Source organism: Labeo rohita, chromosome 11 (assembly GCF_022985175.1).
Source record: "Labeo rohita strain BAU-BD-2019 chromosome 11, IGBB_LRoh.1.0, whole genome shotgun sequence".
NCBI classification, from domain to species: domain Eukaryota; kingdom Metazoa; phylum Chordata; class Actinopteri; order Cypriniformes; family Cyprinidae; genus Labeo; species Labeo rohita.
This window is the reverse complement of record NC_066879.1, coordinates 10,915,102-10,940,533: the sequence shown is the minus strand read 5'-3', so window position 1 is coordinate 10,940,533 and position 25,432 is coordinate 10,915,102. Positions and strand designations below refer to the sequence as shown.

The following is a 25,432-nucleotide window of genomic DNA, read 5'->3' as shown; positions in this document are numbered from 1 at the left end:
ATAAAACAGAGGTCGGGAAGAGCAAGATAAGACGAGTGTTTGACATTAAAAAGTATAAATTGTATTATTTTTATGAAAATAACCGATCGTTTCGCTAGATAAGACTCTTCTTCCTCGGCTGGGATCATTTACAACCGCATTTGGGATCATTTGAAGCCGCATTTAAACTGCATTTTGAAAGTTCAAACTCGGGGCACCATATCAGTGGAGAAAAATCCTGAAATGTTTTCCTCAAAAAACATATTTTCTTTACGACTAAAGAAGGTGGTGAGTACATTATCTGTAAATAGTTGTTCTGGAAGTGGACTTCTCCTTTAAAACTGTACCGCTCATGGCATAATGCTGCATTCACGCCATCTCGTAATTCCGAGATGAAAACACGTGACATTCTAATCTGAATTATGAGTTTCCATGGCAACACTATCAATGCCAAAGCCCTCACGCCCTTTAACTTGTAAACTCAGAATGTTCTGAGAGTTACGACTTGGACCAGTGACAGATGTACCACGTGACCACCACCAGGCTCATTTTGGCACTACTTAGGTGCTATCTCTGAGTCCGACAACATGGAAAGCTCTGAGTAAAATGTCACGTGCTGTCATCTCGGAATTACGGTAATTACGACATGACGTGAAGGCAGCATTAGACATTACACATTAAGATCTGGAGCTGCTGCCTTAAAAAGATGTCTCTGAGCTGACACTAGTCACATTCACCACACTAAAAAAAATGCAATAATTGAAGAAAATTAATGGGAGTAGAGTATTTAAATCAGTCACACTAGATGATTTACTAAGGTTTGTGCTAGTCAGTTTACTGGTAACACCACATTAAACAGCGCTACGCTTACAGACAAAGTCATTCCAGAGATGTTAATGTGCAGTTCATAATTTGGTTTAAACATTTATATTAATTCCTCCATAAAACTGTGCTTGAACTATGAAACAGTCTCTATTTTGCCACTTGTCTCAGTGTACCATCTCAGTGTACACTGTAAAAAAACAATTTGTTGAGTCAACTTAAAATAATTTGTAACCTGGCTGCCTTAAAATTTTGAGTTCAGTCAACTCAAAAAAAGTTTATTCAACTTGAAATGTTAACTTATACTAAGTGACAGCTTAGATATTTGAGTTGAATCAACTTCAAATTTTAAGGCAGCTGGGTTACTTACCCATCTGTTAAGTTTAGCAAACACAAATATCTAAGATGCTACTTAGTACAACTTAACATTTTAAGTTGAATAAACTTATTTTAGTTGACTGAACTTAAAATTTTAAGGCAGCAGGGTAACAAATTATTTTAAGCTCACTCAACAAATTGTGTTTTTTATTTTTTACAGTGTACAGACTTCCATAGTAAGTCCGTCTCTGTAAACACAACTGAAAGCAAAGGTTTTAGAGGACACTTGAAGATGTTCAAGAGCCAGATCAGAGAGGCACTGCAAATAAAGGCTGAGGAGTGTCATTACAGTGGCAGATTTGGGTCCATGCGGGAGTCTCTCAATAGTTTAATTATTAGTGATGGCTGAGCAGAGCGAGTGTGTAGCAGATGGCGGACTGGCCGCTCTGTGCTCCTCCAGTGACTTCAGAGAGAGCGAGTGGTGAGCAGACAGATGGTGAAGGTTTGTTTAATATTCACTCAGCCACAGTGGCAGCAAAAGACCAAGTCACTGTGATTCAGAGATGAGCCCGCTCAACTAACAGACAGGGGTGATGACAGGACCGACGCTGTTTCCACAGAGAATCCAAGGGTTTGTTGCATGTTTTAGTTGGGTGAATCAACAAGATTGCTGAAATATGGCGTCACTCAGCAGCAGCTCCAGATGCGTCACAGGTGAAAAGCTGAACAACTGTGCTCAAACTGACTGACATCTTCAGACATTTCAATGTTTTTCAGCATTTCACGTCATGAGCGCTGCAGTTTTAAGACACTCAGTGTGAAGAGTTGGAATCAATACAAAGCTAAATCATCCTACATCATCCCCATACTTCTATTTGTTTTATTTCAGAGTTTGGTGACAAAACAACAGCCAAACTCAACTCACAATCCCCTCACCCCATTTACAGTTTCTAGATAATTTTTGCAGTCGAAACAAAGCTGGCTGGATGTGACAAAACATGACGAATGATACAGGAATGATGATGATGAAATAAACATCCAAAGCTGTTCTGTCAGCTAGCAAACAACCCAATCCTAAATAACTGCTTTTAGAACAACCATTTTTATGGATCTAGTGTTTGCCATTGCAAATTTGTCTCTCAAAGTTCACTCAACTTGAACTTGAAGCCAACTTCGTCACTATTAACATTTTGCACGCCAGTTAAAATGACTGGATGAAAGGGTTTCACACACAACTTCACAGAGAAATGATAAATTTGACCACACCTTAAAGAGATATTTCACATATTTTGTAGTTTCATGTTAAGGCTTTGGTTTAGTTTCCTGTTACTTGTTCTCATTCTTACAGTCTTTGAAGTTTCTTTGATTAGTTCCTTGTTTGATTCCATGGTGTGTGATTCTTGTTTATTTCCCATGTTACATTAAGCTGTAATGTTTTCTTTGTTGGACGTATCATCTATGCTCTTAGTTTTGTTCATTGTTTTCAGAGTTTTCAGAGATACTCTGTATTGTTTTGTAGTTTATCTTATTAAGGGCTAGTTGCATAAATTGCTTAGACTAGTCTTAAAAAGCTAGTCACCTATTTTATTTTATTTTTCTTCAAAACTGGTCAAAACTTTCTCATTTGAATCGGAAAAAAACGGACAACCCCTATAACTGCTAGTTGGTTAAACTAGTTTTAGTAAAATTATCTTCATTTGTAATTTGAAGATGAATGGAAGTCTAAGGGGTTTGGTAGAACACTAAGTAAATTATGAGGGTGAGATCTACTATTGATTATGATTATGAAAGCATTCTATTAAGAAACATTTCTATAGTCTCTGTTCTCAGTGTAAGAAAACACACTGTAGGGATACATACATTTGCAGTCAAAATTATTCAACCCCCAGAGACTGCAGTACTTTACAAATACAAGCTTTTCTGAAGATTAAGGACTTTATAAAAATTGCATCTACAACAGTTTACTGGCATATTTAAAGTAGTCATGTCAACATATAATATTTTGAGTTATAGAATTTTTTAATAACACAGCTATGTCATAATTATTCAACCCCTAGTCAACATTGCTGTTTTAAGTCAAAATTGTCTTAAAACACAATTTAGCCTTTAGAAACTATTAAAATAACAGAATTAGCTTGGGCTGTTACACATACATACATTTAGCCCATGCATGTGCTGAAGTTAAGTAGCAAATATGATAAAGCCAAAAGAGCTCTCACAAAAGCTATAGAGAAGAAATAGTTTCATTAGAAAGTCTAAGGCTATAGAAGATTTCCAAGACATTAAATGTTCCTAGAGACACAGCTGGCAGCCTTATTCCTTGTTTTAAAGTGTGTTGTACCAGAAAAATCTCTGAGGGTGTTGAACAAAAAAAGCACAACATCATAAAATGTTTGATCAGAGGAACTGAGAAAAACCTGCAATGTACAGCGGAAGACATGCAAGATGACCCGACGGAAGAAGGAAAAACATTTCAATGTAGCATACAGGAAGAACACGTATGACCTTCATGTTGAGGCATCTTGCCAAATACCACTCTTGACCAAGAAGAACAAAAAGGCTACTTGAACATGCTAACAATCATTTGGATAGACCTGTGGAGTTCTGGAAGAATGATTTATGGAGTGATGTGACCAAACTGGAACTTTTTGGACCCATGGATCAGCGGTATGTCTGGTGCAAAAAAGGCAATGCTTATAAGCAGAAGAACACCATCTCCATGGTCAAACATGGAGGTGGGCCAGTCCTGTTTAGGGGGTTGTTCTACTGTAAGTGGAAAACATTTTAAAGAACCAGATTTTACTTTTGGGGTTGAATAATTTTTAACATGAATGTTTAGAGCCAATTTTTTTATCATTCATCAACAAGTTTTTAGAATTACTCAAATGTGTATTAACAAACTTTCTCCAATAGTATACTGATGCCTTTGTTGAATTGTTTTCACAAAATTTTGTTCTTTGCAGCAAAATCTCGTACAGGTCAGGGGGGTTGACTAATAAGTAATTGCACCTGTTATTACAGTGTCATTCTGAAGATAATGATAAACGAATAATTCAAATTTTTTTTATTTGCATCTCAAGGTTTATTCAGAGCTTTCACAGAAATCCCACGTTCATAGAATACAGCTCCAGTTACAGTACAGGTGTCTGAATCTTCACTTACTCTCATTTAATGATTCATTCAACAAATATGGCGAGATCTGAGTTATCTAACTGTTACCAAACCCATTATTACAAATAGACATGAGGAGGAAGAGCTGCTGCTGGGGATCCATACAAGTCACAGGGTTGATCTGGTTAGGCTTCTGCTGTTGTAGGAAGAACCTTCACATAGAGGGTCTTTGTATTCAGAGTCTGCAGAGACAACGCCTCCAGCTCTGAAACACAACAAGAGTCAATTAAACAACCAAAAACTCAACATTACTACTGATCAATCATTTTTAAGACAAAAATCACACACTGGATTTGTGACTTCTAAAGTTAATGTGAGCTACTGTATGTTAGTCTGCACATTGTGGAGACTGGTTTCTACAGTAGGTGTTTTCCTTCAGTCTGATATGGTCTCTATGATCTTCTGGTTTCTAGATATGCCTCATGTTCCTCCGTCAGTGTGTGCATGTGAGAACACCATTTCTGTCTACCAGCCTTCATATCAGACAAACAGAAAGTACACCAGATGTTCTCAGTGCAGGTTAGGCATGAAACTGCTCTGAATGAAACGCTAGAAGGATATGTACCATCTCTGAGAGCATGACGGCCATCTTCCTCTGTACGTCTGACAGCAGAACAGAAGAGGCCTCAGGGATTTGACCCACTTTCTTTAAGACACCAACAAACAAACAAACTCTTTCCTGATCTGTTGGGCTTCAAACAAACAGCACGAGTCTGATGTTTGACGACAAAAAGGGTTCTGGCTCCAAGATGATAAACGAAATGAGGAAAAATGGACAATGTCTTTCATTTCCAGATGTTTTAGAGGAACACTGATGTGCTGTGGAAGAATATGAAGAGCAAGTTCACACTGGTGCTGCGTTTCCATTGAAGGAGAAACTCCTTCCACTTTTAAAACAACAATTTACAAATAATTTACTCACCCCCTTGTCAACCGAGATGTTCATGTCTTTCTGTCTTCAGTAGTAAAGAAATTATGGCTTTTGAGGAAAGCATTTCAGGATTTTTCTCCATATAATGGACTTCATTGGTGCCCCGATTTTGAACTTCCAAAATGTAGTTTAAATGCAGCTTCAAAGGGTTCTAAATGATCCCAGATGAGGAAGAAGGGTCTTATCTAGTGAAACCATCTGTCGATTTTTTCGAAAAATAAAAATTTGTATACTTTTTAAGCACAAAAGCTTGTGTGGCACAGATTTTGGGATGTGCGTTCACGATGCTATGGATTAGTGATGGGTCGTTCTTGAACGATTCATTCATTTTCAAGACAGAAAGACATGAACATCTTGGATGACAAGGCAGTGAGTAAACTATTTGTGAATTGTTGTTCTGGAAGTGGAGTTCTCCTTTAATGATATGACTGTGTGAAATATTGACGACTTTAAGCACGAGTATCTTCTCAACTCTGTGTGGTGGTACAGAAACGTCCTACAACTTGACTTCTATATTGTTACGCAGAATTTTTAGGATCAGTGCTGAAAATATGAAGGTTGAAGCAGTTGAGCGTGAGGTCTGAGCTCATCTGCCCTGCTCAAGCCTAATCTGAAGGGAAGCACATTACAGTGGGGAATTGGTTAGGGATTATTTATTGCTGAAGTGATGCTCAAAGTCTGGAAATCAGGAGTGAAGGTGTCCTCCTGTAGAAAATGCGACTAAATGTCACTAAATCAACCCTGAACACACACGCATGCACATACCACTGCACTGTTCAGAACTCAATATGAACTCAAGGAGCAAACCAGACGAAGAACTGAATTTAGATTAGAATGCTGAGAAGTACAATTACAATGGAATGAAATTCACAGAAATTTTAAATATTTAATTACTGTAATTATGAAGTAATTTTCACCAAATATTGCTAAATATAAATATATATATATATATATATATATATATATATATAAGTAACTAATTACCAGGGAAAGTAACTATTGTGTTACCTTTTTAAAAAAAAATGTTCAAATATGTCAAATAACTTGGATGTCCCCAATATTACAAATGTTAAATAAATTAAATGGACATTACACAGAATAAATTATTATTATAATTATAAAACATTGTACACTAATCTACAAATCACATGTTGCTATGGGACAATGTGAGAGACACCTATCAAATTTAATAAATTATTATAAATATTATCAACCGGACACCATGGCAACTGAATTGGCATTGGCTAGAAAATTTTTGATAATTTAGCATTAAACTTTAGTAATTACAACTTTAGTAATGTATAAATGCATATTTGTCATGTTGACTGAACCTAGGACTGGTGGCGCCTAAGAGATTGTTTGTCATTTAGTGTTTCTATAAAAAAGGGAAAAAACTAAAAATATTACTGATAATACAAAACTACTACAAATTCTACTACTAATAACAATATAAAGTGGATTAATGAGCTGCGTTATTAATATTAATGAATATTAATCACGTTGTCTGCGTTCACTTGAACTGATTTGCTGAAATCAAAACAGGTGAGCGCCAGCCAATGAGATCATCACCGTTTGCGCATTAGTTCCACCTACTACCGGAGAAACAGCAGTTTTTAAAAGCTAAAAAATTCCAAAGGAACTCCGTTATTTTGACAGGAAAATACAACAAAGTATATCGTTTACATGTAGCGCATCAATTCTGCATGGTATATAAGACTCTCTCGCTCTGTATCTTTCTTTACGTGTGTGTGTGAGACAAAGCGACGGCTAGTCGTGTGCCTTCACACTAGAGTGTACACTTCGTCAAATACAGGTACGCTTCGCATCCATTCAGATGAACTGAAAAATACAATTATAATAATACTATAATAAATTACAGTAACGCCGCATTTTATTGTCAGTAACAGTAACGGCGTGGTAACAGGACACAGTAATTAGTTACTCGTTACTGAAAAAAATAACGCTGTTAGTAACGCAGTTTATTTATAACATTGTTATTCCCATCACTGGTAATGACCAATGAAAGCCTCTGATATTTGAATAATTTGATGAAAGGATTTAGGGAAAATGAGGAATAAATAACAAAATAAATAAATAAATAAATAAAGTTCTGAAATATTGGTGTGTGGTTTATTGTATATGTGAAGATTTTTGTCTTGTACTATCTGAATGTTTGCTTAAATGATGGATGCTGCTGTCAGATACACTGTTTGTGTATCGTGTATCTTTCATATATTTGTTCTGCAATACTAACTGTTTACTTGAGGCTTAAAAACAACTTTCCTTTCAGGCCAGTCAGTCTTCATTTTCAGACACTTTAGGCCATCTAACAATTCCTGACCGATGAAATCAAACTGCTCTAGAATTTTTTTTCCTCCAGTCTCATTTCACTCAAAAATATCTCACGTATGGTACGTTTTACTCACTTCTTAAAGGGATAGTTCCCAAAAATGAAAATTCTGTCATTACTCACCCTTATGTCGTTCCAAACCCATAACACCTTAGTTCATCTTTGGAACACAAATGAAGACATTAAGCTGTTTTTGATGAAATCCGAGCGCTTTTTGACTCTGCATAGATGGCAACGCAACTGATTCGTTCAAGGCCCAGAAAGGTAGTAAGGACATTGTTAAAAATAGTGACATCCATGTGACATCAGTGGTTCAACCTTAATTTTATGAAACAAAAATAAACGACTTTATTCGCAATTTCTTCACTTGTGTGTGGTGGTGTAGGTGACACAGGAGCTGGCATTCTGATGTAGGACCCGAATGCACTGTGCCTTGTTTGCAAGCAGAGGAATGCACGCGCATGTGTTGTGGTACTCTTGTGAACTCATGTCAAAGCCTGACACAGAAGAGAAAAGATTGTTGAATAAAGTCATTAATTTTTGTTTACTCGGCACACAGAAAGCATTCTCGTAGCTTCGTAAAATTACGGTTCAACCACTGATGTCACATAGACCATTTTATCAATGTCTTTACTACATTTCTGGGCCTTGAACGTGTCAGTTGCGCTGCTGTCTACTGAGGGTCAGAAAGCTCTCAGATTTCATCAAAAATATCTTTGTGTTTTAAACATGAACAAAGGTCTTACAGGTTTGGAACGACATAAGGGTGAGTAATTAATGACAGAATTTTAATTTTTGGGTGAACTATCCCTTTAAATAAAGGCGAGTGTTGAACAAACTCTAACGCTATAGGTACACACAGCTGATTAACATTACTCAGTAATTATTGTGTAATTACACTGTAACAAGGACACATTAAAATAAGAGAAAGTAAGTGAATCTACTGCCCTGAGTGAAGCACACATTGTGGTGTGTTCCTCACCTTCTGTAAGCTCTTCATTCATGAAGAGCATCAGTTTCCTTCCTCTCAGGCCGAAGACTTTAGCCGTTTCATGCAGCAGATCAGGGAACTGTAAGGCGTTTTTCCCCTCTGGGTTCATTAAGAGCAGTGTGGCCACGTCTCCAGTCTGACACTCTACAGGACAAACACACACATGCCTGAACAACACACACTACTGTCCCCATTGCAACAACAACAGAAACATGCTCAAATTAAAGTAGTTTTAAAACTTTAAAACTTTTCGGCTTTAAGGCCGAATGTCAGTTTAAAATGAACACAGGCCCAATCTGTAACATGTCATGCTAATATGACTAGCACTCACTTATCAGCAAATCAGTTATGACTGCTGGGCTAATGTTATGTCATCTCATTAATATTCAGTCAGGTTTATAATGTGTCTCAAACACTTTTCAAATCATTCCACCTGCTCTGATCAAACGCTTTCTCTTAGAATAGAAGGTTTAGGGTAAGGGGATAGAAAATACAGTGTGGACAATATAAAAACCATTATGTCTATGAAGAGTTCCCACAAGAATAGCAAACCAGATGTGTGTGTGTGTGTTTGTGTGTGTATGTGTAATACTCCTCAATCATTGGAACAAGAATAAATGACATGGCTGAAGAGTGAAACTCACCTGCTGGACTGGCGTTCACGAGCTGCAGATTGACATACGGACACAGTAGAGAATCCGAGCTGCTCACATCCGCAGGACTCGAACCCGAGGTCACCGTCAACGTTTTCCCACTCAGGGCCATTAGGTCAGTCTGGGCATTCAGCGCTGAAACACACAAACACATGTATGACTGAAAGAGTGTTTCTAGCACCTTTAAAAGATGTGTTTTAGGATGTCCCTTCAAACAGGAATACCTACTAACACGGAAGTCAAAATGACCAGCACTTCACTATTCAGTTAATAAAAAGTAACAGTCATTCAGTCTTATAATACCAGAGTACCAACTCAGTTCAGCTGCATTCAAACCAGCCTACATATGTTAAATCTGAAGAGCACTGTAAATGACAACACTTTGTACTAGTGTTGGAAAATTCAGATCAAGAGAACACACACTAAATATAAAAACACACATACACGACTAAACACTGACCAGTTTATGAATCAATGACCTGATTGAAAACACACTCAACTGCTTCACTAAACAAAAATGGATGGCCAAACAAATAAACCCTGGCACACAAGGGTTCAGCTGACCTAACTGAAACCATGCCGTTATTCCTAATTAAATAACACAATTCATAAGCTGAATGTGAGTGCATTCATTTAGAAAAAAAAAAAAAAAAAAAAAAAAAAAAACATGGCTACCACACCTGTGGATCTGTACATACATTACAAGTCAAAACTCCTGCTATTCATAACTGATGCAACAACAACAGTACGACATGACTTGCCATGAACGACAGTGATTTTACCACAGTGTTATATTGGTATACTGCTATTTAATACCCAATATATCAGTACCAATAGCATAACCAGTGAATCATTCTGGTAGTTTTGGTCCAGAGTCTGGAGCTGGAGCCAGATCTCACCTGTCTTCCCATTGAATATGGTCACAGGTGCACCGTTGAGTCCAAACACACTACAGCAAACAGTCTTGAGCCGCTCCACGTCCAGTATGTTATCACCCTTTGGATTCTCCAGCAGAACCACACCCTCTGAGAGACACATGAATGGAGATAAGTAAACATGGCTCTGAATGAGAACAATAACATGTGTTTACAGCACAGACAGCGGAGCAGAAACACATTCCATTACATGTTTCCTTCTCATCAATTCACTGGAAACAAAGGTACGTCAATGCTTACAAAAGCATTCGCTCACAAAAGGTCACTTGTAATTGTATCTTAACTAAAGCGGGTGATGTACCTTGCTGTTTGTCCTTGAGCATGACTCTGAGGTTGACGTAAGCGCAGGCTGCGGTGGTCAGAGGGGTTCTGGAGACGGCGGCCCCTCGCACGATAGTTAAATCCAGATCCGAGCCTTTCAGCTATTACACAACAGAAACTATTACAACCATGATAGAGTCCACAAAATATCTTTCTAACAAATGCTTCTAAAACAGTTAGTGCTCTTTACTTAAAGAGATAGATTTTTAGCTAAAACTCTGGTGCTTGGTGATTCATTACATACAACTCAACAACTACTGACAATTTAAAGGGCATCTATTATGAAAATCCACTTTTAGAAGGTGTTTGGACAGAAATGTGTGTTGGAACTGTGTACACACAGCCATCTTAGAATGATAAAAATGCATCGAATCTTTTTTTTTTTTTTTTCTTCTTAATTTTAAATCTTGATCAAAATAAACCACTTCAAAACAAATCAAAACAAGCACTTTGGAGCCTGTCCGCAAAATGACGTCACATTTCGGTAGCCCCACCCAACGCCATTGACAGACAGGCACATATTACCATATCCTCAGCCATTTTATCTGTGTGCGATCGGCTGTTAGTGTTTCTGCTGTAAATGTCAACTTAGGCTTTTTAGGAGTTTTACTAAATTTTTTATAAGTCTATGCACAACTGCGATTTTGTTTTACAAATATTTGTAAGTTTATTTATATATATTTTTGTAAAGTTCACTGATATTTTTCTATACCTGTAAATAATGGAAAGTAATTACATTATGCAAGTTTTCATGGATTACTTGACGAATATAACAAAAACAGTAAGGTACAGAGTTTATCTTATTCGTGACTATTTATTCATTTATTAAATTTAACTAAGAAAACATAAAGCTAAAAGTAGTTAAAAGTTATGTAAGATCATCTAACATACTGCTGGAGATGTATTCTATTCATTAGCACTCAGGTGCATTTACATGGAGCAATGTAGTCTGTTTAAAAGTCCAATCCGAATGAAAATGCTCCATATAAACACCTCAAGCTGAATAAAAATGCTCAAACCAAATGAAATTGTAATTGGTTTAAGAGGGGTGGGATAAACCTTTCTATAAACTTAACAAAATTCAAATTCTGCCATGTAAACGCATTAAACAGATTACTTTGAGTCTACGTCAAGCAGGATAGGGGTTGCGCCAAGGTGGGGGGGTATTCATCCTCTTCCCTCCTTGCTAAACGTGATAGATTTCGAAAGCGAAAGTAAAACCAGTAAAACAGCGCGCATAAGAAAACGACTGCACGCTTTCACGGTCGTCAGCAACTGCATGCGATCACAGATTGCACGCTTTGATTCATTGTTTAGCAACTCTTGGTAAGAAAACGTGTATTTGTTCCATTTAAGTACAGTAAAAATACCGGCCCTCTCACGCTCGCTCATATTGCTTCTCCTCTCTGTTTATTGCCATATACAAATCAGGGATGTCTAGGTTCTGCTCTCTTCTGGAGTTTGGCGGGAAGTTGCAGCTCATTTTCATGTAAGGGAACACACCCCTGAAACAGCTTTTTTTAGACCTGCCCCAAAAATGACACTTTTCACATTTTAACACGTTTTTACTTTTAACATGTTACAATGAACAATCTGTATTGTATTTGGATCTGAAACTTAACAGGCACATTCAGGAGAGCCATAAGATTAAAGGAGAAGTCCACTTCCAGAACACAAATTGACAGATAATGTACTTACCCCTTGTCATCCAAGATGTTCATGTCTTTCTTTCTTCAACCGTAAAGAAATTGTTTTTTGAGGTAAACATTTCAGCAGTTTAAATGTGGCTTCAAACGATCCCAAATGCGGTTGTAAACGATCCCAGCCGAGGAAGAATGGTCTTATCTAGCGAAACGATTGGTTATTTTCATAAAAATAATACAATTTATATACTTTTTAATGTCAAACCGTCGTCTTGTCTCACTTTGCCTGAACAGTTTTCTTTTGGTTCATGACAGTTAGAGTATATCGAAAAATTCCCATCTCATGTTCTCCCTCAACTTCAAAATTGTCCTGTATCGCTGTTTTACCTTTTTTGTTGAGGGTGTTTGATCTTCTTTGCATGTTCACTTTATAAAGACTGGGTAGGTACCTCTGCAGCAATGTAGGATGATTTGAAATTATTTTTGAAGTTGAGGGAGAAAATACGATTGGAGTTTCTCGACATACCCTAACTGTCTTGAGCCAGAATACACAGAGTTCAAGCAGAGCAAGACAAGACGAGTGTTTGAGATTAAAAAGTATTTAAATTGTATTTTTTTTTTTAAAATAAAAATAACTGATAGTTTCACTAGATAAGACCCTTCTTCCTTGGCTGGGATCGTTTACAACCGCATTTGGGATCGTTTGAAGCCGCATTTAAACTGCTTTTTCGAAGCTCAAAATCGGGGCACCATACCAGTCCATTATATGGAGAAAAAAAATCCTGAAATGTTTTCCTCAAATAACATAATTTCTTTACGACCGAAGAAAAAAAAAGACATGAACATCTTGAATGACAAGGGATGAGTACATTATCTGTAAACTTTTGTTCTGGAAGTGGACTTCTCCTTTAATATTACATCTTGCAAAAAGGGGCATAATAGGTGCCCTTTAAGAGTCAAGCTCAAGGAACATAAAATCAATACCTGTGGCTCCTGACGATATACTAAGGTCTGATGAAGAAACTGAACATAATTTATAACATTATTACTTGTAATCCACAGCCACAGGCAAGTGGGAAAATAAACCAATACGTAAAACAATAAGAAACTTTAAGTGCTATTTTGGCTAATTTTGAGTCTAAGTGACTGTCAGGTGTCCGAAAGCGAATTATGATTGCGCTTCTCAAGCTACTAATCATTTCAGACGCCTCAGTCCGATCTGGTGAACTGATTCATTTAGTTCACTTAAAAGAACCAGTTGAAACAAATGATTTGTTTGTGAACCAGACACCACTCCAGAGTGTTTGCCTGAGGTTCTGGATTACAGGTAATAATGTTATAAATAATGTTCAGGTATAATGTTGTTATAGACCTCAGTATATTATCAGAAGCCATGGGTATTCATTTTGTGTTCGTCGATATGCTTTTTTGAGCCACTGACTTGCATTATATGAATCACCAAGGACCACAATTTCAGCTAAAAATTAGAAAGAAAAAAAAAAGTCACCTCATCTTAGATGGCCTGAGGATGAGTAGATTAACAGCAATTTATCCCTTTAACACATCTTGATTTAAAAATACATCTGATTTGTTTTAGGGTGTAGGGTTTATAATATAAAAAGAAAACAAAAATACATACATCTATGGAAAGCTTATTTATTCCGCTTTCAGTGATATGTAAATCTCAATAAATAAAAAAAAAAAAAAAGACTCTTATGACTGGTTTTGTGGTGCAGGGTCACATTTACAGGTGCATCTCAAATTCAAATTGTGAAACTCCTGTATTAAATTCAGTGCACACAGACTGAAGTAGTTTAAGTCTTTGGTTCTTTTAATTGTGATGATTTTGGCTTAGATTTAACAAAAACCCACCAATTCACTATCTCAACAAATTAGAATATGGTGACATGCCAATCAGCTAATCTAATTTCTTGAGCCTTCAAAATTGTCTCTCAGTTTGGTTCACTAGGCTACACAATCATGGGGAAGACTGCTGATCTGACAGTTGTCCAGAAGACAATCAATGACAGGAGGGTAAGCCACAAACATTCATTGCCAAAAAAGCTGGCTGTTCACAGAGTGCTGTATCCAAGCATGTTAACAGAAAGTTGAGTGGAAGGAAAAAGTGTGGAAGAAAAAGATGCACAACCAACCGAGAGAACGGCAGCCTTGAGAGGCTTGTCAAGCAAAATCAATTCAAGAATTTGGGTGAACTTCACAAGGAATGGACTGAGGCTGGGGTCAAGGCATCAAGAGCCACCACACACAGACATGTCAAGGAATTTGGCTAGTCGTCATATTCCTCTTGCTAAGCCACTCCTGAACCACAGACAACGTCAGAGGCGTCTTACTTGGGCTAAGGAGAAGAAGAAATGGACTGCTGCCCAGTGGTCCAAAAGTCCTCTTTTCAGATGAAAGCAAGTTTTGTATTTCATTTGGAAACCAAGGTCCTAGAGTCTGGAGGAAGGGTGGAGAAGCTAATAGCCCAAGTTGCTTGAAGTCCAGTATTAAGTTTCCACAGTCTGTGATGATTTGGGGTGCAATGTCATCTGCTGGTGTTGGTCCACTGTGCTTTTTGAAAACGAAAGTCACTGTACCCGTTTACCAAGAAATTTAGAGCACTTAATGCTTCCTTCTGCTGACCAGCTTTTTAAAGATGCTGATTTCATTTTCCAGCAGAATTTGGCACCTGCCCACACTGCCAAAAGCACCAAAAGTTGGTTAAATGACCATGGTATTGGTGTGCTTGACTGGCCAGCAAACTCACCAGACCTGAACCCTATAAAGAATCTATGGGGTATTGTCAAGAGGAAAATGTGAAACAAGAGACCAAAAAATGCAGATGAGCCTGAAGGCCGCTGTCAAAGAAACCTGGGCTTCCATACCACCTCAAAAAGCAAAAAAGAGGCCCTTAAAGCAAAAAGAGGCCCTACCAAGTACTGAGTAGATATACAGTAAATGAACATACTTTCCGGAAGGCCAACAATTGACTAAAAATGTTTTTTATTGGTCTTATGAAGTATTCTCATTTGTTGAGATAGTGAATTGGTGGGTTTTTGTTAAATGTGAGCCAAAAACATCACAATTAAAAGAACCAAAGACTTAAACTACTTCAGTCTGTGTGCACTGAATTTATTTAATACACAAGTTTCACAATTTGAGTTGAATTACTGAAGTAAATGAACTTGTCCACAACATACTAATTTATTGAGATGCACCTGTAAATTCTCATGTGTTGATTTGAGTTATTTATTACTTACTTATCACAATCACGCTTCCACATGTGATTGTGGAATATTTGAAGAATGAATCTAGAAATGCAATTAGAAAATATGTGCATTGACCTGTGATGATAATTTAAGTTTATACACCATTAACAGTTCATCAGCTCTTATCTTCCTGCACATGACAGATTTCATGTGTATTGATCATGTTTGATCTATAGTTCTGCGTAAAACCCTGTGTTATACGTGTTTTAGTTCTGTGAATGAGTATCTGTGCATCTCTACATAAACATCAGTATGTCACCTGTGTTTTCTCCTGGACAATCACACTGGCATTCTTGGCCACTGGATAGGGCTTGAGAGGAGCTTTAGTCGTGGCGAAGATGAAGTCAGTGTGTGCTTGGATGACTTTATCCAGGTATTCCCCTGCCGGCTGACTGCTGTAATACACGGTGATCTCATCCGACGGGACCAAATGACCCTGAGACAACATGTTTGACATGTTAAAGACACATATGCAGGAATACAGTAACTCAACCTAAAAACCACACACTTTACATGAATTTTACATTTTCGAATGTGAGAACTATAAGATACATACAGATGATATACAAATAATATACTATAATATGCAGGTAATTTGCATTATTTAACCCCCTTTACCATATTATTTTATTTAAAAAATAGTAATATTGTGAAATATGATTGCAATTTAAAATAGCTGATTTCTATGTGAATATAATTTATTTCAAATAGAAATCTTTTGTAACACTATAAATGTCTTTACTGGCACTTTTGTTCAATTTAATGTGGCTTTGATGAACAAAAGTGTTCATTTATTTGAAAAATAAAATAAAATAAAATAAAAACTTTTTACCCAAATTTTTCTGATTTTAATTAATGATTTAATGTTGCTAGAAATTTATGGTAACAGAATATGAAAAAAAATAAGTGCTCAACTTAGTGTTAATTTTGTTAACGAAAACTATGATGAAAAACGTTCATTAACAAGCTTTTTTCAAGACGATGATGAGACGACAATAAGGTCAATAAAGGATAACTAAAACTACGTTAACATGCTATATCGTTGACGATAAAAGACAAGACTACATTTTATTTAAAAAAATATGTGCAGTTGCCAGATATCAATACTTTAAATCCCCCAATCAGAGCTTCTCTGTTAAAAGGATACATTTTTTGCTCTGTGTTGTGTTTAATTTTTCCAATCTGGCAACCATGCGCACATGCTCGCTCTCCCTTACTAAGTTGAAAAGTTTTCATTGACTAAAACTAGACTAAAATGCTCAGACATTTAGTCAACTAAAACTTGACTAAACAAAAACAGGACAAGGTTGACTAAATATGACAATAACTATAAAGTACATTTGATACAGGACTAAGACTAAGAGTAATTTAAAAGACACAAAAAATGTTCATTGTCAAGCTTTTCCCATGACTAAAACGAGAAGACAATAAGGTCAATAAAGGACAACTAAGACTATATCAACATGCTATATCATTGATGATAAAAGACAAGACTAAAATGTATTTTAAAAAATAAACACTAAACCACAATTTCCTTTTAAAGATTGTCAGATATCAATACTTCAATTCCCCCCGATCAGAGCTTCTCTGTTAAAAGGATACATTTTCTGCTCCGTGTTGTGCTTAATTTTTGAAATCTGGCAACCATGCGCACATGCTCGCTCTTCATTACTAAGTGACTAACTTTTCATTTACTGAAACTAGACTTAAAAAGCTCAGACATCTAGTCAACTAAAACTTGACTTCAGGACAAGGTTGACTAAATATGATAATAAATGTAAAGTACATTTGAAACAGGACTAAGACTAAGAATAAAAAAAGACCATTTAAAAAAAAAATGACTGACAAAATTAACACTAGCTCAACTACTATTTGGCTTGAAAGCTTGACTGATTTTCTGAAAGATCAGCACCTCCTTTGACTGATCATTTATTATGCTGGTGGTGAAGCTCATTTAATCTGCCTTCAATTTCCAGAGTAAAAAAACAGACGTGCACTGGGAAATGGCAGTGCTAATTATTTTCCCAAAGCAGACGCTATGACAAAACAAACGGGTTTGTTGTGGAAAATACGGGCTGGGCATTCGGTACCTTTGAACTACGAAGAAAAAAAAACCCACAATGGCTTCTGCTTTTCCATGAGCCTTGCTCACACTCCTGCCCCCTGGTTACCACCTCTCATCTCAGCAAACGCTGAAAAATTAATTCCCTCCCATGGAAAATTCCCTCAGATTTTTTCAGACTTTCAATAAGAGAGGAATTCGGGCCTGGCAGGCGTCCACGTGCCCTTCCCCCTCACATATAGAGCCCAGTGGAAAAAAACGTTTGTTTATTAAGAAAAAAGAGGGACGAAAAAGGCGAGGGGGGCGAGGGAAGGAAATCCGTCTTACTTTACTGATTTACACACAACTTCAAAGTGCTGTTTGTCTTCAAGTGCACTCTGGGTAATTAAGCTTTATTAAGGCAGCGCTCAGTTGTTCAGTGCATGCAGAACTCTGGGGTGGAAAGATCGTCCAACTAGCATCTCTCATGAGCCTGGGAAAAACAAGTGAGCCAGACCCGAGAGAGAGCGAAGACAAAGACACGATAGGAGGAGACATCAGAGGTGTGGAAGCAGACAGCAGCTGCTTTAATTCACAAAACAAACAGCGAAAAAAAAAAAAAAAAGATTTCAACCTTCACCCAATAAACCACAACAGCTTCAGGACTGACTGAAAGGTTCTCTGGAGGAAAGCAGCCAGCACTGCAGCACTGGGGCAGAATGGCACAGATGAACACTGCTTTAAATAAGATTCAGATAAGGTCAGCCGTTAAGTCCCACCCAATCACAAACCACTGCTTGAGCTGACGGTGATAAATATCCAGCCCTGCTCAAACAAACAGACTGCAAATCACACGATTTACACTACTGGTCAATGTGCTTCTGCTCACCAAGGCTGCATTTATTTATTAAAAAAAGTACAGCAAAAACAATATTATTGTGAACTTTCATTACCTTCCCTTTCCTTTGTGAATATGTTCTGAAATGTAATTGATTCCAGTGATCAAAGCTGAATTTTTAGCATCATTACTCCAGTCTTCAGGGTCACATGATCCTTCAAAAATCACAGTTCCTTACAGAGACATTCTTTCAAATGAATGCTGTTCTTTTGAACTTTCTATTCATCAAAGAATCCTAAAAAATAACTGTTTTCAACATTGATAATCATCAGAAATGTTTCTTGAGCAGCAAATCAGCATATTAGAATGATTTCTGAAGGATCATGTGGCACTGAAGACTAGCGTTGTCACGATACCAAAATTTTGACTTTGATGCGATACCTGACTAAAATGTCTCGATACTACTACTGAAGCGATACTATGACAAAACATAGAATAACAGGTAAAGTAACTGAATAATAGATGATTTAAATCGAGGTTATAGTAATTTTTCTATTAAAAAAAAACATTTTATCCCCCTTTAAAAAAAAATAAAAATAATAAAAATCACATTCTAGTGACACTGGACCGTGGTGAACAAGGTTTTTTAAAAAAAAATTTTAATTATATAATAAATAAAAAGAAAACAGACAGAATAAACACAAAAAAAACAAGCTAGTGTTAGAGGCCTTCTTTTTTTTGCTTTTTGTTAATTCTATAATAAACAAAAAGGAAAACAAGTGTTATTTTTTTTTTTATTTTAAAGAAAACAAGCAGTAAGTAAAGAGTATTCATTTAAAAAAAAAAAAAAAAAAAAAAAAAAAAAAAGAAAAAAAAAGAATAGAATTAGAATAGAGAGTTCTAAAGCTAGAGGGTCAAATAAAGATCTGTGTTTTTAGCCGATTCTTGACTTGACTTATTTCATGATATAGTAATTTTATTTCACAATAACAATTTATATCATGATAGTCATTTTTGTTATTTTACCTATGTTATTAATAATAAGAACATAGATGGAAGTAACAAACTAAAGGACAAATACAATAAAACAAAGACACAAATGAAATAAATAGGGCCATATGAAATCTTTTTTTGTTTTGTTTAAGATTCTGTTTTTCCCATTAAAAATTTTTGTAGACCCTATTTTAATGGTTACATTAATAAAAATATTAATGAAAAAGCATGTCTAATTAACTGAAATCATGAAACTCAATTTAAAACACAATTTAACAGCAGTTTCTTAGGCCCTATGAAATACATTTTATTATTTTTCTCAAATTCAGTTTTATTTTGATCAAATTCTGTGAATCTGTTTTCCATTCATTTTCTGGATTCCATTTGAATAGTTTCATTAAATTTTAATAATCAAAAGCATATCTAAATTATTTTATAAATAATTAATTTATGATATTATTTATTTCTTTTTTTTTTTCAGAAATACAGTCTTTTGTATTTACAATGTTCTTGTAAATAAATTCTGGTAAATAATTTTTCTGGTAAATATTACTTAAATATTGTTTTAATTTTTTTATTAGTAGTTATAGTAGTACTATCATTACATAAAGTAATATTTCTGTCAAGTTAAACCGTACTTTTATTTTGACAGGTTGCTGCCTTTATGTTTCTATTTGTATATGATATGACAATGGCTTTTCTCAAAAGTAACGGTAAAATATTCATGAACTGTATCCATGAGATTATGTTTGTGTTTTCATGTACATATAATAAGGTGGTAGACAGTGTTGGGAAGGTTACTTTGGAAATGTAATAGGTTACAGATTACAAGTTACTTGATTTAAAATGTAATAAGTAGTGTAACTTTTCAATTACTTTATTAAAGTAATGTAACATTACTTTTAGTTACTTTTTGATTACTTTTCTAACTTTCTAATATTTTCAACTGTTAATCATTTTGAAACATTTAAACCAGGCAGAGTTAACCTTACAGTAGTGTTCAACACTGATTACTGTCAGACTTTCAAAATACTTCATCACTTGAATTAAGATTATAAGTAAGGGATAATATACATCTTTATTTTGCGATAACAACTGGCTGAATGTGCATTATCTCACTTATTACACAGCTGCTCGATAGATTATTTAGATGTTTTGTGGCAAAATTATTAGACACGAAACATTGATCTGAGTTGAAATATTTGAACACAAAGCTTCCATGAAGAAATTAGTTGCTAGCAAAATGGCAAGTTCAAACTAGACATTTTAGGGATACAGTGCAGTCATACCACTTTTCTTACACAACATTTCACCACATAAATAATTAAGTAGTAGTACTAATTAGTTAGTTATCTTATAATCCATTACAATGTACAAAAAAAAAAAAAAAAAAATGGCAGCAGCTGCGTTTGTATGAAACAACAGAGGAAGTCCACGATACCAGGATGACAGAATTAAGAAATTGTACACATAATATTGAATTAAGCTTTAATATTTTATTAGTTAACCAAACGCAAAGCTTCCACCAAGAAAAACTATCAAGCATATAGCACTGACTCCTGAGTCTGAGCTGTGTAATCATTTAATTTAAAGCACAGCCACCACAAATTCAGACTTTTTTTTTTTTTTTTAAACTTATATTTTTGGGCTTTTTATGCCTTTTATTGTGATAGGACAGTAGAGAGATGACAGGAAAGAGCTGGGAGAGTGGAGCGGGATCGGCAAAGCACCTCGAGATGGGAATCGAACTCGGGTCACCATGAGCGCAGCTGCGCTATATGTCATAACAAGATCATAACATAAATAACATCATAACAAGAAATAGTTTAACTGCTATGATACTGGGTTTGAAATCAAATGTTTGCATAGTTATGACAGAAAACACTAGCATCTAACAATGCCTTGGAAAAAACAATCTTAAAAAATAAAGTTTATTTATAAACCCAAATAGGAAATAAAACAGTTATCGAATAAGCATGTGTCCTATTCTGTGTCCTAAACTCCTGAAACATTGGTGTCTCATTTTAGAGCAATCAATGCAATTTAAAAGAAGTCAATTAAATCTGTAAGTGGGGGTGGGTGGGTGAAAAAATTCATATGTTATCCTCTTTGTAATCACTGGCATTTTTCAAAAGTAACTGTAATTTAATTACATATTTTTCTCAGTAACTGTAACTAATTACAATTACATTTATTTTGTAATTAAATTACGTAATTCTGTTACATGTAACTAGTTACTCCCCAACAGGATATGTTTGTATTATCCTGAATGAAACTGTGCGTCTGTGTCATTCATTCATACAGATGCGCAGAACGTGCAGGATTCATATTTTAAATAGGAAAAATCTGTTACATTTAAATAAATTCCGTTTTCATGACTGGATCCCGCGATTGCATCCGCGTTTTCTGATTCGCTTTAATCATAGGGTCCTAAATAAACAGTGTTAACACAGCTCTTATTAGCATTCTTAAAAAAGTGCAGGTACTAGTAAAATGCAGAATTGTATCGTATTTAAAAGCAGGGTATCACTATATCGCAGGGTATTGCTAATCATGCTAGAAACATGCTAACAACTAGCTAATTATGTTAGAAACATGCTCGCAACCTGCTAATCATGCTAGAAACATGCTAATCATGCTAGAAACATGCTAGCAACTTGTTAATCATGCTAGAAACATGTTAGTGACATGCTAACTACTTGCTAATGTTGCAAGAAACATGCTAGCAACTTGCTAATCATGTTAGAAACATGCCAGCAACTTCGTAATCATGCTAGAAACATGCTAACAACATACTAGGAACTTGCTAATCAAGCTAGAAACATGCTAGCAAATGCTAATCATGCTAGAAACATGCTAGCAACTTGCTTATCATGCAAGAAATATGATAGCAACATGTTAACAACTTGGTAATCATGCTAGAAACAGGCTAGCAACTTGTTAAACATGCTAGAAACTGCTAGCAACGTACTATTCATGTTAAAAACATGCTAACAACTTGCTAATCACGCTAGAAACATGCTAGTGACCTGCTAATCGTGCTAGAAACAGGCTAGCAACATGCTAATCATGCTAGAAACATGCTAACAACTTGCTAATCATGCTAGAAACATGGTAGCAACATGCTAACAGTTTGCTAATCATGCAAGAAACATGCTAGCAATTTGTTAATCAAGTTAGAAACATGCTAACAACTTACTAATCATGCTAGAAACATGTTAGTGACCTGCTAATCATGTTAGAAACATGGTAGCAACATGTTAACAACTTGCTAATCATGCAAGAAACATGCTAGAAACTGCTAGCAACGTACTATTCATGTTAAAAACATGCTAACAACTTGCTAATCACGCTAGAAACATGCTAGTGACCTGCTAATCGTGCTAGAAACAGGCTAGCAACATGCTAATCATGCTAGAAACATGCTAACAACTTGCTAATCATGCAAGAAACATGCTAGCAATTTGTTAATCATGTTAGAAACATGCTAACAACTTACTAATCATGCTAGAAACATGTTAGTGACCTGCTAATCATGTTAGAAACATGGTAGCAACATGTTAACAACTTGCTAATCATGCAAGAAACATGCTAGCTATTTGCTAATCATGCTAGAAACATGCTAGCAACATACTCAGAACTTGCTAATCAAGCTAGAAACATGCTAGCAATATGTTAATCATGCTAGAAACAGACTAGCTACATGGTAACAACTTGCTAATTATGGTAAAAACATGCTGACTACTTGTTAATCATGCTAGTAGCATGCTAATCGTTAGAAACAGACTAGCAACATGCTAGTAACTTGCTAATAATGATAGAATCATACTAACAACATGTTAATTAATTATCTATCTATCTATCTATCTGAAAGACTGCATTCAAACTTTAACCTTTTAAAACTACTTTAAACTGAAAACCATCAAACTTTTCAAAACACACAAAACTTTTTAAAACTTTTCAAAGCCTTGACAAACTTTATCTAGTTTGCAATAATATTTCACAATTTTACAGTATTTTTGAGCAAATAAACACAGCCCTAGTGAGCAGAGGAGACTTCTTTCAAATGAAATCAGTATACTTCAACAGATCATTACCTTCTTGCGTAATTTCTGAATGCGGTTGATGACCTCACGGGCCACACCTTCATCCACCATGGACTGATCTGGGGTGACGTCAAGAAGAACCAGCACCTATGAAAACAAGGACATCCATTCTGATCATGTCACTACGGGACAGTGTGAATTTTGACATGAGTGAGTGCAGAATGAGCACCTGAGCGTCTGAATGTGCCTCATACTGGGATGGGGTTCCTGAGGTCTGATCGAAGGTGTACATCAGGCGCAGGTCGTCTTCATGCAGCTCATGACCATCCACAACTATGGATCCTGCAGAGGAGATATCAGACATTAAAATGGGCTCACAGACGAAATTGGACAGCAGCCTGTGGGAATCAACCTTTCTGACTCCAAAAATATTGACAAAGATAATATCTGAAAACCCCTCAAGATATTTCTGATACTTCTGCCATAACGACAAAGCAATCTAAACTTTTTTATTTATATAATAAACAGTACTGTGCAAAACTCTTAAGCCATTAGTATTTTCACCAACAAAAAAATAGTTTTAAGCCAGTTATTTCTCTCTTTTGCTGGAGCGTGTCTGTAGGAAATAAAAGTTTTGACTTATAAACATTATTTTGCCATTAATTGTAATAAGCCAATGAGATTTTTTGAGTCTGACAACTCCAGTCACAGTAACCCACACCGCCTGCGCTCATTCAGATCTCATCTATTTCAGCACAATATCCCAGTCTTATCCATCGTTCTGCTCATTACAGCGCCAGTGTTACATATAAATGGCATGAAAATGCTTTAGAAAGGGGAGCGATGAACATGACTATCAGATCACTGCACTCTAATCTGAGATTTGCACGGCTGGTTTAGCTCTTCTCATCCCTCCAACGTCCCGCACACACAGGTAATCGCTCTGGAAAACTACTGCCCACTTCAGAGCCAAAAAAACAGCCTCCTGCTCTAGCAGGATACATCATACGTCTTGTAATTCATTTATGCTCATCAAGGCTGCATTTACTTGATCAAAAACACAGAAAAAAAATAATATTGTGAAATATTATTACAGTTTAAAATAATGGTCTTCTATATTCATATATTTTAAAATATAATTTACTTCTGTGAAGCAAAGCTGAATTTTTAATAAGCCATTACTTCAGTTTTCAGTGTCACATGATTCTTCAAAAATCATTCTAATATGCTGATTAATTACTGTTATTATCAATGTTGGAAACAGTTCATATGCTTCATATTTTTTTTTTTTTGGAACCTGCGATTCATTTTTCAGGATTCCTGATGAAAAAAAAGGTTAAAAAGAACAGCATTTATTCAAAATATAAATATTTTATAACAACATACGTCTTTGTTATCACTTTTTATTGGTTTAACACTTGGTAAATAAAGTTTTTTTTTTTTTTTTTTTTTTTTTTTAAAGAAACTTAAAAAATATACTGACCCCAAACTTTTAGATGGTAGTTTATATTGTTACAAAATATTTCTATTTTAAATAAACGCTGTTCTTTTCAACTTTTTATTTGTTAAAGAATCCTGGGAAAATAGAAAAGAGTTATTTTAAATTGTTTTTTTCTGTATCTTCAATCAAAATGCTTGATGAGAATAAGAAACGTCTTTAAAAACCATTAAAATTCTTACTACTGATCCCAAACTTTTGAGCAGCAGTATGTGTGTGTGTGTGTATATATATATATATATATATAGATAGATAGATAGATAGATAGATATACAGATATAGATATATAGATATAGATATAGATATATATCCTTTTTTAAGTAATAAGACCTTATGATTTTTTTTTTTTTAATTGTCTTGTTTTAATTGTTTCTGGATGTATAATTTAATACTTGCATATTAAAAAAAAAAAAAAAAAAAAAAAAAAAAAAGGTAATCGAACTAATTCATACAAATCATGTAATGTAATCACATACAAATTGAACAATTCTTTTAATTTTGCTGTTAAAATTAAAACGTGGCAGAAAAATTGTGATATTCCTTAAAAATATTCTGCTCACATTTTCTACATCGCAAAAATCGTAGGGCTTTACGTAACACATTCAGATGTCTCACTTCCAAGCTTGTTCGTAA

At 35.4% G+C, this 25,432-nt stretch overlaps 1 protein-coding gene across 2 annotated transcripts in view; it reads right to left on the bottom strand.

The window, feature by feature from the left end:
- Nucleotides 1–4,182: 4,182 nt before the first annotated feature.
- iars1 (isoleucyl-tRNA synthetase 1) overlaps nt 4,183–25,432 on the bottom strand; it is a 95,176-nt gene continuing 73,926 nt past the window's right edge. For both annotated transcript variants that reach the window (XM_051122568.1, XM_051122569.1), the window contains exons 27-34: nt 23,531–23,643; nt 23,353–23,448; nt 15,643–15,819; nt 10,452–10,572; nt 10,115–10,240; nt 9,207–9,350; nt 8,554–8,706; nt 4,183–4,495 (exon numbers count right to left, since the gene is read on the bottom strand). In XM_051122568.1, coding sequence (XP_050978525.1) covers nt 4,416–4,495; nt 8,554–8,706; nt 9,207–9,350; nt 10,115–10,240; nt 10,452–10,572; nt 15,643–15,819; nt 23,353–23,448; nt 23,531–23,643 — 1,010 coding nt within the window. In that variant the 3' untranslated portion in view covers nt 4,183–4,415. The remainder of the gene's footprint in view (nt 4,496–8,553; nt 8,707–9,206; nt 9,351–10,114; nt 10,241–10,451; nt 10,573–15,642; nt 15,820–23,352; nt 23,449–23,530; nt 23,644–25,432) is intronic.